General features: G+C 41.2%; 1 protein-coding gene across 1 annotated transcript; it reads right to left on the bottom strand.

Moving 5' to 3' along the window:
• Window positions 1-8,571: 8,571 nt before the first annotated feature.
• On the bottom strand, window positions 8,572-9,814 carry LOC121929172 (proto-oncogene Mas-like; the record flags this gene model as incomplete). Its single annotated transcript, XM_042464481.1, has 1 exon — window positions 8,572-9,814. A coding segment is annotated over one exon (831 nt), but the record flags the coding sequence as incomplete, so codon positions are not given.
• Window positions 9,815-15,134: the final 5,320 nt, after the last annotated feature.

Here is a 15,134-nt window from a genome sequence, read left to right as displayed (position 1 = left end):
AATCTCTTTTCCTGGAGCTTGCATCCATGTTCTGGGTCCTGTTCTCTGGAGCAGCAGAAAACAAGCTTGCTCCCTCCTCAATATGACACTCCTCAAATATTTAACAGGGGCTATCATATCACCTCTTAACCTTCTTTTCTCCAGGCTAAACATCCCCAGCTCCCTGAGTCGTTCCTCATAGGGCAAGGGTTTCCAGCCTTCACCATTTTTGTTGCCTCCTTTGGACACCCCGTTTCTCAATGTCCTTTCTAATTGTGGGCGCCCAGAAACTGGACACAATATCTAGGTGGGGCCTGACCAAGGAGATACAGTGGCACTATTACTTCTCTTGATCTGAGACCACTATACTTCTATGATGCAGCCTAAAATAGCATGGCCTTTTTAGCTGCCGCATCACACTGTTCACTGCAGTCAACTTGTGGTCACCTGGACTCCTAGATCCCTTTCACACGTGAGTTTCATTCAGCCAGGTGTCACACCTCTATCTGTGCATTTTTTTTCGCCGCTTACATTTCTCGTGTTGAATTTCATTTTGTTAGCTTTGGCCCAGCTTTCTAGTCATTCAGGTCATTTGAATTGATCCTGTCCTCTGGGGTATTAGCTATCCTCCAATTGGTGCATCTGCAAATTTGCTAAGTATGCTCCCAATTCTGTCATCCGGGTCATGAGTAAAGGATGTTGAATAGCACCTGGGCCCAGGACAGAGCCCTGGTGGGACCCCACTGGTCACTTCTCTCAAGGCTGAAAAGGATCCATTGTTAAGCACCCTTTGGCTTCGGCCGGGTCAACCAATTACAGATCCATTTAACAGTTCCTTCTCTAGCCCACATTTACAAGCTTGTTTGCAAGATGTCATGGGGGAATTTGTCAAAGGCCTTACTGAAATCAAGATATACTATCCACAGCATTCCCTTCATCTACCAAGCTGTATTCTATCAGAAAGGAGATTAGGTTTGTCGGCATGACTTTGTTCTCTGAAACCCATGTTGACTTTTTGTGATTATGGCATTGCCTTCTAGATGTTCACAGACTCTCTGTTAATGATCTGCTCCAGAATCTTTCCTGGTATTGAGTGTCAGACTAACTGGACAATAATTGTTGGGATCCTCTTTTTTCCCCTTTTGAAGATGGGGACAACGTTTGCCCTTTGCCAGTCTGCTGGGATCTCTCTGTTTTCCAGGAGTTTCCACCTGAACATTAGGAGGAACTTCCTGACAGTAAGGGCTGTTCGACAATGGAATGCACTCCCTCGGAGGGTGATAGAGTCTCCTTCCTTGGAGGTCTTTAAACAGAGGTTGGATGGCCATCTGTCAGGGATGCTTTGATTTGGATTTCCTGCATGGCAGGGGGTTGGACTGGATGGCCCTAGTGGTCTCTTCGAACTCTACGATTCTATGATTCTATGAAGAGGGAGCAAGCTTGTTTTCTGCTGCTCCAGAGAACAGGACCCGGAACAATGGATGCAAGCTCCGGGAAAAGAGATTCCACCTCAACATTAGGAGGAACTTCCTGACAGTAAGGGCTGTTCGACAGTGGAATGCACTTCCTCGGAAGGTGATAGAGTCTCCTTCCTTGGAGGTCCAGAGGCTGGATGGCCATCTGTCAGGGATGCTTTGATTTGGATTTCCTGCATAGCAGGGGGTTGGACTGGATGGCCCTAGTGGTCTCTTCCAACTCTACGATTCTATGATTCTATGATTCTATGATGTCAGGCAGCGATATTATTTCTCATATTTACAAACAATAGTCACAGTTGTCTGATCTCAGGCAGCAATATCCCACTCTTAAAAGAACGTTTTAGTTACAAATAGATAAGCAGGAGTGTATGACTTGGGGTTGGGCAATCATGCATTGAGGAAGGCTAAGAAGTGTTTTCTGACATCAGGAATTGATTACGACAAAAGAGATTCAACTTAAACATTAGGAAAAATATCTTGATTGTAAGAACTGTTTGATGGTGGAATAGACTGTCTTGAAGGGTGGTAGACCCTTGTCATCCTTCTTCTTTTTCTTCATTATTTCTCATATTTACAAACAATAGTCCTTAAGATGGCTAAGAGAAAATACAAAATATACAAAATAAACAGTACAAAGTAACTAACAGCATTTACAGTTATAATATTAACTGTGGAAACTACACTTAAAAATGTCACACACACACACACACACACACATTTAAAAAAGAATTACATACCAGTAAAAAAGGAACAGAAGTACCCATGAATTGAAAATCCAAGACTAGCCACAAATTTGTTATAGATGGCAAAAGTCTGCCTGCACAAGAAGTGTATTTTCTGGACAGTGGAGGAAGGAGATGGATGCAAGTGTCATGATGTCCCTGGCAGCAGCCTCTGAGAAATCTTATATTTATGGACATTTTTTCACATGATACTACTTTCATGCTCAGGAAACATCTCATATCTCATCTACATATGTTTGGCCAAGATAATTATGTTGATGAATCATAATCTCCTAGCATTTAACTGCTGAAAGTACGTGTCCATACTTTATTGTTATTGTTGCAGTAAGTATTTGCAAGCATAATGCTGGGGATTTAAATCATGAGTTTCATGTTATATGTATTTCTATGGTCTTTCAACTGGTGTTATGTGTTTTTTAACTGGTTATATATTGTTGTATTTTAATCTGTTGTTGTTCTCTGCCTCAATTCTTAGGAAAAGATGGGTAAGAAATGATGATGATGATGATGATGACGATGATGATGATGATGATGATGATGATGATGATGATGATGATGACCCTCTGCTGAATGCTGACCTTACCTCCCTCTTCCCACTGTTCTGGGACTCCTTGGAAGTAGCAGCAATAGCTCCAGCTCAGCAGAGAGAGAGGCGGGGCAGTAACCCCTCAGACATCCGGAAGCTCCCATAGCTACCCTTCTCCTCCGTCAACTCCCTCATGTCTTGGGATCGTCACCCCATCCCTTCCAGCACTGTTGGACTGTATCTTTATTTTTCTGCTATTCTCTTTTCTACATTTTCTCCTGCCATCTGTTTGTCACCCAAACCTCTCTTCTCCATGGCTCCTCGCACCTCTCCTTCTCCTTATCTCATCCCTATCCGCCCCCTCCCTATCTCCCAACTCCCATTCTCTTGCGCCCTCTGGAACTGCCGCTCCGCTGCCCCAAAAGCAGTGGCGATCCATGATCTTTTTCTGTCACAATCATTCAATCTTCTCGCCCTCACTGAAACTTGGCTTCCGGTCCACGATACCGCTACCTCTGCTGCCCTTTCTCTTGGCGGTCTCTCTTTTACCCACACTGGCCGCCCTGAGGGTCGCGGAGGAGGGGTCGGCATCTTATTATCAAAGTCCTGCCAGTTTCAGGTTCTCTCTCCTCCCCCCAGCTACTCCTTCTCCTCATTTGAATTGCACTCCATTAGACTCTATTTTCCTTTGCAACTTCGGGTTGCCATCATCTATCGTCCTCCTGGTTCAGCGTCTCAGTTTTTCACAGATTTCGAAACTTGGTTGACATTTTTTCTTTCAGATACTGTCCCCTCCCTGATCTTAAGTGACTTTAACATCCACCTCGACGATCCCCAGAATTCCTCAACCTCTCGCTTTAGCTCTCTCTTAGCCTTCTTCGGTCTCCAACCCCATTCCAACTCTCCAACCCATTCCCATGGTCACTGTCTCGACTTAGTTCTCCCCTCCAAGTGTGTCGTGTCTGACTACTTGGCTTCTGATTTCCCACTATCGGACCATCACCTACTTTCCTTTACTCTTACCTACATCCCTCCTCCCCGTCATACCGTCCTCTGCCAGTTCCGCGACCTTCATTCTCTTGACCTTAACCACCTCACTCAGTCCTTGGACTCATCCTTCGCTTCTCAATCTTGGGGACTCTGCTGACTCAGCTATGTCTTTACTGAATTCTACTCTCTCTTCAACTCTTGACAGCTTTGCCCCAGTATCTACGCGTGTGTCCTCCTCTTCCTCTACGACTAGGCCTCAGCCCTGGATCACTCCCATTGTTAGATTTCTCCGGTCCTGCTCGCGAGCAGCCGAACGTCTCTGGAGAAAGTCCAGGGAGTGGGCCGACTTTATCCATTTTAAGTTCATTCTTTTATCCTTTTCACGCGCCCTGTCGATGGCAAAACAAGACTACTTTAAATCATTGATCTGTGCCAACGAGAGGCGCCCGCAGCGTTTGTTCTCCTGTTTCAACACACTGTTAAAACCCTCTCCTCCCTCCGTCTCTCCATTATTTTCTCCCTCCGACTTCGCCAATTTCTTCATTACAAAGATCACTACCATTCGTTCTGAGTTAACTCCTCATGATTTGGCTCCCACCATTAATCTCCTCGCCCCTCCTACTAATAAACTCTCTGTGTTCCCTCCTGTTTCTTTGGAAGAACTCTCTTCGCTGCTGAACTCATCCAACCCCACCACCTGCTCTCTTGATCCAATTCCTTCTCGTCTTCTAATCTCTATAGCTCCCTCTTTGTTACCCTCCCTCCTGTATATCTTTAATCTCTCTTTCTCTTCAGGTTCCTTCCCCTTGGTCTTCAAACATGCCTTAGTTTCTCCTATTTTGAAAAAACCCTCTCTCGACCCCTCTTCCTTGGCTAGCTATCATCCAATCTCTCTTCTTCCTTTTCTCTCCAAGGTGTTGGAACGAGTTGTCTATTCACGCTGTCTTGAGTTTCTTGAAACCAACTCCATTCTGGATCCCTTCCAGTCTGGTTTTCGCCCACAGCACTCCACAGAGACGGCCCTTACTAAGATCTCAAATGATCTTTTGCGGGCCAAGGCGAATGGCCTTTATTCTATCCTTGTCCTTCTTGATCTGTCTGCGGCCTTCGATACCGTGGACCACTGTCTCCTAATAGATGTACTCTCTGACCTTGGTTTCTTGGGCCTTGTTCTCGATTGGTTCACATCTTACTTGTCAGATCGATCTTTTTCAGTGGTCTTGGGTGGTCAGACCTCGTCTTCTGTCCCCTTATCTGTTGGAGTTCCTCAGGGCTCTGTTTTGAGTCCCCTTCTGTTCTCTTTATACACACTCTCCCTTGGCAAACTTATCAGTTCTTTTGGTTTCTCCTACCATCTCTACGCCGATGATACCCAGCTGTACCTTTCCACCCCTAATCTTTCACCAGAGTTAGAGCAGCAAGTGTGATCCTGTTTAACAGCTGTCTCCCACTGGATGCACCATCGGCGTCTGAAGCTCAATATGTCCAAGACCGAGCTTCTTGTTTTCCCTTCTAAGCCCACCCTTCATTATTCCTTTTCTATCTCCGTCAATAACATCTCGATCCAGCCAGTCCAGGAAGCCCGCAGTCTTGGTTTCATCTTTGACTCCTCTTTGTCATTTATCCCTCAGATCCAGACTACAGCCAAAGTCTGTAGATTTTTTCTCTATAATATCGCCAAAATCCGTCCATATCTCTCAGCTTCTACCTCAAAAACACTAGTCCATGCCCTAGTGGTCTCACGACTAGACTACTGTAACCTTCTCCTGGCAGGGCTTCCTCTCTCTCACCTCCACCCATTAATTTCTGTTCAGCATTCAGCTGCACGCATTATTTCACTCGCTCACCGTTATGATCATGTCTCCCCTCTGTTGTCTTCCCTTCACTGGCTCCCTCTTCCTTTCCGCATCAGGTACAAACTTCTGCTACTCACCTTTAAAGCCCTGCATGGGCTCACCCCTCTTTATTTAACTGATCTTCTCTCTCCCTACATCCCTACTCGCACTCTCCGCTCTGGTAGCCAAAGTCTCCTCTCCCAACCCAGGATCTCCTCTGCCCCGTCCCGGATCCGTCCCTTCTCTCTTGCTGCCCCTCATTCCTGGAACCTTCTTCCTCTGCATTCACGGCTCATCACTTCCCTAACCAGCTTTAAGGCTGAGCTGAAAACCATATTGTTTAGGGAAGCGTTCTCAGGGAATTTGTGATTGTCATCTGGCTGTCTGACAATATTTGATGTGATGTGATTTGTTTGATATTTGATGTTTTTAATCTGTTTTTTTTCTCTTTTCTATATGGTAATTTTATCTATTCGTCTTTTAATTGTTATTATCTTAGAATGTACGCCTTGGGCAGGCTTTTATTTACTCCTAATTTTACCGACTTTGTACAGCGCTGTGCATAATTACAGCGCTATAGAAATAAAGTTTAATAATAATAATAATAATAATAATAATGATAGACTGTGAAGAAGGCAGTGAGGAGTTATCAAGAACAACAGTAATTCCTGTCTCTGAGTTGTTCAACTGAGATGTTCAAGAGCCCAAGCAAATGTAGATGTGCATATTGGAAGTTTTATTTGAATAAATATGGGTAGTTTATGCAGTAATCTTATCCATCCTACCTTTACATTGCTGAATACACTTACTGTAAAGGGCTTCAGAGGGGAAACCATAAAGCAAGTCTATCATAAGAGTTTTCTTAAGGGGGGGGGCATTACTGAAGCTGAGAGAATGTGACTTGCCTAAAGTCATCCATTATTATTATTATTATTATTATTATTATTATTATTATTAAACTTTATTTCTAGAGCGCTGTAATTATACACAGCGCTGTACAAAGTCGGTAAAATTAAGGAGTATATAAAAGCCAGCCCAAGGCGTATACTCTAAGATAATAACAATTAACAATTAAACAATCCAATGGGTTCCTATGATCAAGTGGGGATTTGAACCCTGATCCCCAGAGACATAGTTCAGTACTCAAAACATTACACTACGTATAGGATATGATCATAGGTGGTGATCATTTACAGAAAGGAAAAGTCCATGGGCCATATTTCACCTCCCTCCTTCATGAACCAAGCCTATAGCTCTGGCATGATTGTTAGTAATGTCACATCCATTTATATGGTGAGGTGTTTTTTTTTAACCAATTTTATAAGATTTTAAAAAAGATTTTAAATATCTGTAATGCCATATTTATTTTGCAAAATTTGTTTCATGTTATTTCTCCAGCCTATCAGGAAATATCTGAATTAGATTCTTATGATGATATAAAACGACTTCCTGTCATTAACTGTAAAGAACCCATATCACATGTTTTCCTTTGTCTTGGACTGAATAATTACAGATATCTGAAATCTCTGTTTATTTCTTTCTCTTAGGTTTTCAGAATAATAACACATCTTGTGACATACAGACATATCCTAAATGTGAGGCATGCTTTATGTTGTGGATTACTGAATTACCTACCTTCATGGTGGAGAGGTACTTACTAGCCACATGACTGATTCCTTTCATAGACTACATCCAAGTCATTTTACTTTATGGGGAAAATATCTGAATGCTGCTATTTCCAATGAGAATCAAAGGGATATCCCTTTCTGTTGTTCCATCGATCAGGAATCAATGCAGTTGGTTTACTGTCATTGGGGTTAAAAACAGGGATGGATGAAAAAAAATGTTGCAATTTGTTTTTAATCGGATTTCAGATGTCACATAATTCCATGGTAGGAGAAAGGTTAACTGCCCATCCCTGGTTAAACATAGGGAGCTTATCAGGGGGCTAATAAGTATTGGGAAACTTCATTCAGTATTATCATGGCTGAATGCAGAGGCATTATAATCTGCATTTCTTTGAAACTAAAGACACAAAGCCCTGAACTTGATCTGTGAATTTGCCCATTTCAGTTTCTCATATCTTCACATTTTTTTTTAAAAAAAAACCTCCCCCCCCCAAAAAAAGATGAAGAATATGAAGATGGCAGAAGTAGGGCCATATTCAGCAGTGCGTCATGATGCTGACAATTGACCCAAGATGTGCCAAGGTGTAGAGGACTGTGACTGTGGAGATTATAAAATGGGGGACGGGAGTGAAGAGAATTGCTTTCCCATCCTTATCCCAATGGTGACAGCAATAGCACAAAAGACATTCACATATGTCACACTGATCCTGTCATTAACCTGTCAATGAAGTAGGATAGCATTAATGAGTATTTCCATTAATATAAAATGAAGGACAAAGATGGGGGAATTCCAGCTCACTGACAGCACAATGTCATATGAAAGTCCTTTCTGTGATCACGCGGGACAAGGACAGGAAGAGGAAGGGACAAGGAAATCCCATTCCCCATCTGATGAACTCAATAGTCAGGCATACTGGGAGAAGTGCCCAGGCTTTTTAATGAATGGATGGGGGAAGGTCAGCAACATTGCAAGTGACTGTGAGAAGAGCATGTAGTGTGCATGGTTCATGTTGACTTGGATTGTGGAGTGCTCTGATTGCTCTGTAAACCTTTTCAGGTGACTTGCTGAAGATTTTGTTTAAAATGTTTTATAATGTTTTAAAATCTAATAATTTTCATTAACATATGTTACGTTTTGCTAGTTTAAGGTAACTTCTGGACAGTATTTCACTTTTTATATTGAGAATAGAGTTCTCTTCTTCTTAAAATCTGAAGGGGGTAGTGAGTCAGGATGGAAGGGAAATTCATTCCAGTTCATTTTTTTAAAAAGGAAAAAAAATGCAAATATCTCATTTGTTTATTTGTTTATTTGTTTAATTCATTTCTATCCTACCTTTCACTCAATAATGAGACTCAAGGCAACTAACAATATATTTAAAATCAATACAGATTATACCAAAAAAACCACTTTAGTAAAATTATAAATGTAACAGTTACTTAAGAAATAATTAAACAATTTATAAAGTTGAAAGCAATAAACAATTCAATGCATTAAAAGACATCACCAGCTCTTTCAGCATTATGGTCCTGCAACCATCCAGCTTCTATCCTTTTCTCCTCTCAGAAGTCCATCAGTCGTTTGCTGTCTTTCCTCCTGTCCCTTAATTTAAAATTCAATAGAGTTATGCATATCACTCAGCCTAATTCATTACATAGTTTTCACACCTTCGATGTGTCTTTCAAAGTTTGAATCGAAACTCAGAGCACATTGTCCACCTCATTCAGAAAGAAAAAAGAAACAACAGCCTGTATATTTGCATTGACAGAGGCAGTGTGGGTTTCTGGGGTCACTGAATTACCGTATTTAAACTGGGGTGTCCATATCTGCTCCATGCTCTTTGTCCTCCTTGAAAAGCCTTTGAAGGATATTTTTCATCTTCTCCCTTCTTTGGCCTCTCTTTTGTCTCCCAACCAGGAAATAAATGAGGGGGTTAACACTGCTGTTCAGGGAAGCAGCTAGGAAAGAGTATAGAATACCATTTTCATCGTAGCTCCGATGAATTAAAATCCTGAAGATGAAAGCAGAAATTGTCAATGGAAAAGCAAATATGAGGAAGAATAGGAGAGTAAAGAAGATGGCTCTTAAAGTTTTCCCTTGTTGAAGTTTTGATGACTTGAAGCAGACTTTGATGAAAAGGATCAGAGAAGAGATAATCATGAGTGGGAGGCAAAGGAAGGGAATGACAGTAAGCATTATCAATATTTTTTCCAATAGAGGAGTTAGAAAGAAAATGTAGGGAAGTAGATAGAGCAGGCAGGAGGTGACCCATAGAATGGCACAAACAGTAGTAGACAGGTAGGTTGGGCGGTGGCATCTATGCCAAATTGGGAAGAGGACAGACACGCACCTGTCAATGCTGATGGCTGTCAATAGAAATTGGCCAGTAAAGTACATAAGGAAGAAAAGATTTGAAAGTAACATCCATGCCAACAAAGAATACATATTTAAAACCATATTTCTGTTTAAAAAGAAATATATAATATAAACAATTCCCTGAACAACTATGCAGATGAGGACCCCAAGGTCAGCAACAGCCAAATTCAGGATGAATGTTGTGAAAGGATTCCTCTTCATGCGGAAACCAAGAAGCCAGATGACAGTTCCATTCCCCACAAGTCCAAAGGTAGAGACAAGGAAAGCAAAGCTGCTGATAACTTTGCATTCTGAAGGACAGAGGAGGATGAGCTCATTTGGGAATCCAGTTTCATTGTATGTATAACATTCTTCTCCATCATCCAAAGGGGGCAGAGATGACATGCTATCATTGGTTATCATGTGCCAGCTTTTGTTCTGGGCAATATCTTGCATGTTCATGATAACTAGGAGGGGAAAAGAAAGAGGAAGACCATTAGATTCAGTTTCTCCTATCATGTTGAACTATAATGAAATAAACAAGTAAAAGTTGCATCCTTGGCCCTGTGGACTGGGTGAGTCTGAGAATTTTCTTTTTAAGGATGTACTTTAGGGATATACTTACTATTGTCATCAATTCCGACATTCAAAACCTTTCTCCACCTCTCTTTAAGCATCTTCTCCTACTACTTTATTCAGCTGAACTACAACTACAATAAAACCTATTTACAATTCAGGACTTTCTCTGTGTAAAATCACACATGAGTATTTTGCACAGAAATTAGCCTTCTTCAGTGCAGAAAAAGGAAAAGGAAAAAGCTGTTTCCTGAGGAAAAAATGGCTGCTCTCTCTGCAGGTCAACCACATGTAAAATTCATGAAGAATAAGTTAGCAATTAATGCTTGTTCTGTAAAGAGTCCACCCTGTTTTGCACCGAAATATACTTTTCTGGACATAAAAGGCTGTTTCCTGTATAGAAAATGCTGTTATTGAGGATTTATTATATGCAAAATTAACATTAGATAGAAAACAGTCTTTTCTGCACAGGAAGCAGCCTTTTCTGTACAGAAAATGATATTTCTGCATAGACTCTGTGCATAAAAGACAGGTTCCATTATAGAAAAGGTTGTTGTCCATGTCAAATGGACACATTTGGAATTGCACAGCATAAATCCTGTTTCAAATATTATGATCAGTCCAGGATTCTTCCCTTTAGGTTTCTCAGCACTCAAAACAACAACAACAACAACAACAACAATAATGTTTTTCAACTGTTTCCCAGATATTGTCTAATATATTTTCCAGCCGTACTTCCTTTTGATTTTATAAGAAGAATCAGAAATTGCCCTCAACGGATATGGTTGAAAAGCTACTCTCCCTAATCCTGTTCTGCTTCCAGAGAGGTTTCTGATCTTCCAGTCCTGCTTTTGTCTATCAACCATTCACCTTTGTTTAGCATGTAACGGATTTTCCAAGATAAAAGTCCACTATCTGTCTTTTACCCCATAAGATGACACCCTTCCACTTCAGCTGAAATGTCAATTCTCTACTCAGTGACATTCAAACTATATGTACTAAGGATATGAATGTCTCCCAATTGGTCTACATTTTGGCAAATTCCTACCTGCATTCTCACCTTAGAGGGAAGTTATGATTTTTACTCTGGCCAAGGTTAAGTTGATGCTAATGGGGGCAATGGCCTTTTGGGAGCTTAATATTGCATGTGCAGGTAGTTTTTTGCCAGAAGGTTCAGTCTGTTGAGTGGAATTTCAGAAGCCTGCATCTTGTGGTGGAAAGGAGATTCAAAAATACTCAACAACAGCAACAACAACAACCACATATGATTCTCAAGTATTAGGAAACCCTAATGAGGAAAATTCTGTATTGGTGAGAATCTTTGCAGAAACTATGCTTAAAATTTGCACATGATTTTCTTGGACAGAAACTAATAGTGTACTTTCTCACACACATACACACAAACATACACATGCAATTTGTGTTGATTGTGTCCCAAATTGAATAGTATTTGAAAACTATGCAGTTTTTGAAATCATTTTTTTTTGCTAATATTACCCAGTGATTCCTTTCAGAAGAAAATTAGTGAAGGATTACATCCCTAGTTTACATCTTCTCTGAAGATGCCAGCCACAGATGCTGGCAAAACGTCAGGAAGAAACTCTTCTAGAACATGGCCACATAGCCTGAAAAACCCACAAAGAACTATGGATGCCGGCCATGAAAGCTTTTGATTACATCCCTGTTGGCTTTTGACTGAGGCTGTCACTGATCACATTGAAATAGGTCAAGAAGAAGGGAAGGAACATTTTCCAAAAAAAGTAACTTCCTTAGATCATTGTTATGCAACAGTATCAGAAAGATGCTCAACTATCTGGATCAATTTGCATAAAAATATTACATTTTTAGCCTGGGATGTATGTCAGCTTTTTGTGCCTATGGGGTGCCAAAAACCTCCCTGCAAAATATGATCTTGACTGTGAAATTCATCTTCCTAAAATACTTAAGTATCAATTTTTTTGATGTTATTGTGGCATTAGGTTTTGCTAGCATGACATTATTGTGCTATGAGAGTTTAAGTCATGGGTTTCAAAGTAGTAACTGGTTTTACTTAATGGTGGGATACAGACGGGCAAAAAGGGGTGTGTTCATGACGTCATGAAGGTATAGCCTTCAGACGGCCCTCACCTGAATGGTGCCATGATCACGCCGCCCGCACGCCCCAAGCGGGAAGAAGCGGCATTAAAAAGGTGCTGCTTTTCCCCGCTTCTTTTCTGTATGCTGCGCAGCTGCGCATCTCCGTATGTAAGCTGCTGCACCGGTACGCCAGAATTGTTACGCCGCTAATTTAAGTTGCCCATTTAAAAGCTCCGAGTCAGCTGCGTCGCATAATGAGTCGGGGTCCTGAAACATGCAGCTGCGCATCCGCCAGCCGGCAAAAGAAAAAAAAAAAGCCCCATTTTTGGCTGCCCATGCAGAAGCTGCCTCTCTCTTTGCAGCGTCCTCCGAGGCGGCGGTTTGGAAACTGCGGGTCAGAAACAGCCCCAGGTGAGGCGTCTTCACTGCCCCCCATGTGGAAGCCCCAACACCTGAGCCACGCCCCCGGGGCGGGCGGTCTGGAGGCTCCGTATTCAGCAGAATACACCTCCAAGACGTCTTCCCCTGCCCGTCTGTAACCCGCCAATATGTATTTATATGGTCTATAAATTGATGTTATGTGTTTTATAACTTACTATAAAGGTTATGTTGTATTTTAATATGTTGTTTTTCCTGGCCTCAATCAATAGGAAAATATTGGTAAGACATAACAATGATAATAGACTGTTCAGAAGGCATTTCCCCCCCCAGTGATGCATTAGCAAGCACAACAGAAATTCTTGTCTTTCTCATGACCAGAGTTCAAGGGAGGAGTTCTGTTTGAATAAATAGGTAGTTTATGCATTGATGTTATCCATTCTACCTTTAAATTGCTAAATACACTTACTATAAAGGTCTTCAGAGGGGGAAAAGCAGGTTACGTGTTCATCTGATACTTGGTAGTCCTGATTCCCTCTAAACAGACAGCTCTGTTCACAAATGTCTTTCTGTTCTGTAAGGATATCTGCTCAAATTTTGGGGAATATTAATTAGCTCAACACACCAATATGGGGCTCCTTACAAGTACCCCTCTCGGATCGAATCCCAGCCTGTTTACGAAGGGACCAGAACTTCCAGGAACTGAGACAAAGGCAAAGTCTTTGAATTTTAATCTAGTTTATTGATGCACAGGGGGACACATTCACACACATACATTCACTCATGCAATCACTCAAGGCTAATAGAAGAAAGGGAGGAAAAATGGAAAGAGAACACAAGGCCTGCTAATGGAAATACTTGCCTGCAATGGTTTCCCTCGGAATCAAGGTAGCTGCAGCAACACTGAAGGAAAATGGGGAAAGGGGTGCGTGGAACCAGGAGAAGCAGACTGACAGAGTGCCTGCCTGCCATCAACATGGAACTTTGAATAAAGGAAAAACTGGACTTTTTATAGGTTCCTAGTCACGTAGCCAGTGGAGGCTCTTGTCCTACATCAAAGTAAACCAAATTTACACATCACTTGATCCATAGGCATCCCCAGCCATGGGAAAACTATTGTTGCCGGAATGGCTTGTGTCTGTGAAACATCTCCCAGTCATAAATCTGTCTCCTAGGTGTGAAGGAATCTTTCCTGTTTGCAACTCCTAAGTAAGGCTGCTGCCTACGTGGTCTCTCCGCTTTCAGGTCATGGCAGCCAGGGGCAGCTCCCATAATGCCTTTCCATTAGGGTCATCAGGAGACATACTTCACCCTATAGATGCAGAGCTTGCTTGGAGGCCTCTATGATCAAGTGATGCCAGGGAAAAGGGGCCACCTGATTACCTCCACAGATGCATTTTGGGATAGGGATTTTGGGGGTATTTTTATAAAATTCCAGACTTGATAACAGTTCTGCCAAGAAATAATAACATATTACTGGCAGCTCCATTAAAAATGAAAGTTAAAGGCATATAGAAACTCATAGACACAGTTGTCTGAAACCAGGCAGCTATATTCCACCTCCTAAAAAAACCTTTTGATTAAGAATTGAGAAGCAAGAGTCTATGACTTTGGAATGAGCATTCATGTTTTTGGAGAAGGCTAAGAAATGTTTTCTGACATCAGGAATTTAGTAGGAAAGAGATGCCACCTAAACATGAGGAAAAACATCTTGATTGTAAGAACTCTTCAACACTGGAATACAGTGCCTTGAAGGGTTGCAGATCCTTGTCATGCTGCTTCTTCTATATTTATCCTTTTTACACATAATTTTCCTCAAGTAAGTTAACAGCAAAACACAAATTGTAAAGTACAAAGTAAAACACTGGAAATCACACATAAAAAACCCACCATGAACAAGAAATAAATATTTAAAAAGTAATTACATACCAGTAAAAAAGGAGCAGAAGACCCATGGAATTATAAATGGCCACAAATAAGTTACAGATTCCAAAAGCCTCTCTGGACAGAAAGTGTATTTTCTGGGCAACAGAGGAATGAGACAGATGAAAGTGTCATGATCTCCCTGGCAGCGGATTCTGAGAAATCTTTTTTTCAAAATGCACATTTCATGGCATGATATTGCTTTTAAGCTCAAGAAACATCTCCTATCTTGTCCACATACTGTATGTTTAGGCAAGATAATTATGCTGATAAATCATAATCTCCTAGCATTTAACTGCTGAAAACATATCTCCAGTTGACCCACACAAATAATTGTACATCAATATATATGCACCATTTTAAGTTACAGATGAGGGAAATCTGTCATTTTTGCTTTCATTTGTATTCACATTTTAGGCCTCAATTTCTTTCCACCCAAAATAAGTAATGAATGAATTTTGATAAATTACTGAAGAATAGACAAGAAATGAAATTTTCACCCATCTCTGCTTATCAAATTTAGAAGGTACAGTTATTCATAGCATGGTGAAGACCATGTTCTACATGGGCATCATACATATATTACAAATGAAAAATTTCTCAGGGAAGAAAAAGAGATAGTTGTATCACTTCAGTACTAATATGGATC

This window comes from Sceloporus undulatus, chromosome 4 (genome assembly GCF_019175285.1).
Source record: "Sceloporus undulatus isolate JIND9_A2432 ecotype Alabama chromosome 4, SceUnd_v1.1, whole genome shotgun sequence".
NCBI classification, from domain to species: domain Eukaryota; kingdom Metazoa; phylum Chordata; class Lepidosauria; order Squamata; family Phrynosomatidae; genus Sceloporus; species Sceloporus undulatus.
This window is presented reverse-complemented; position numbering and strand designations above follow the sequence as displayed.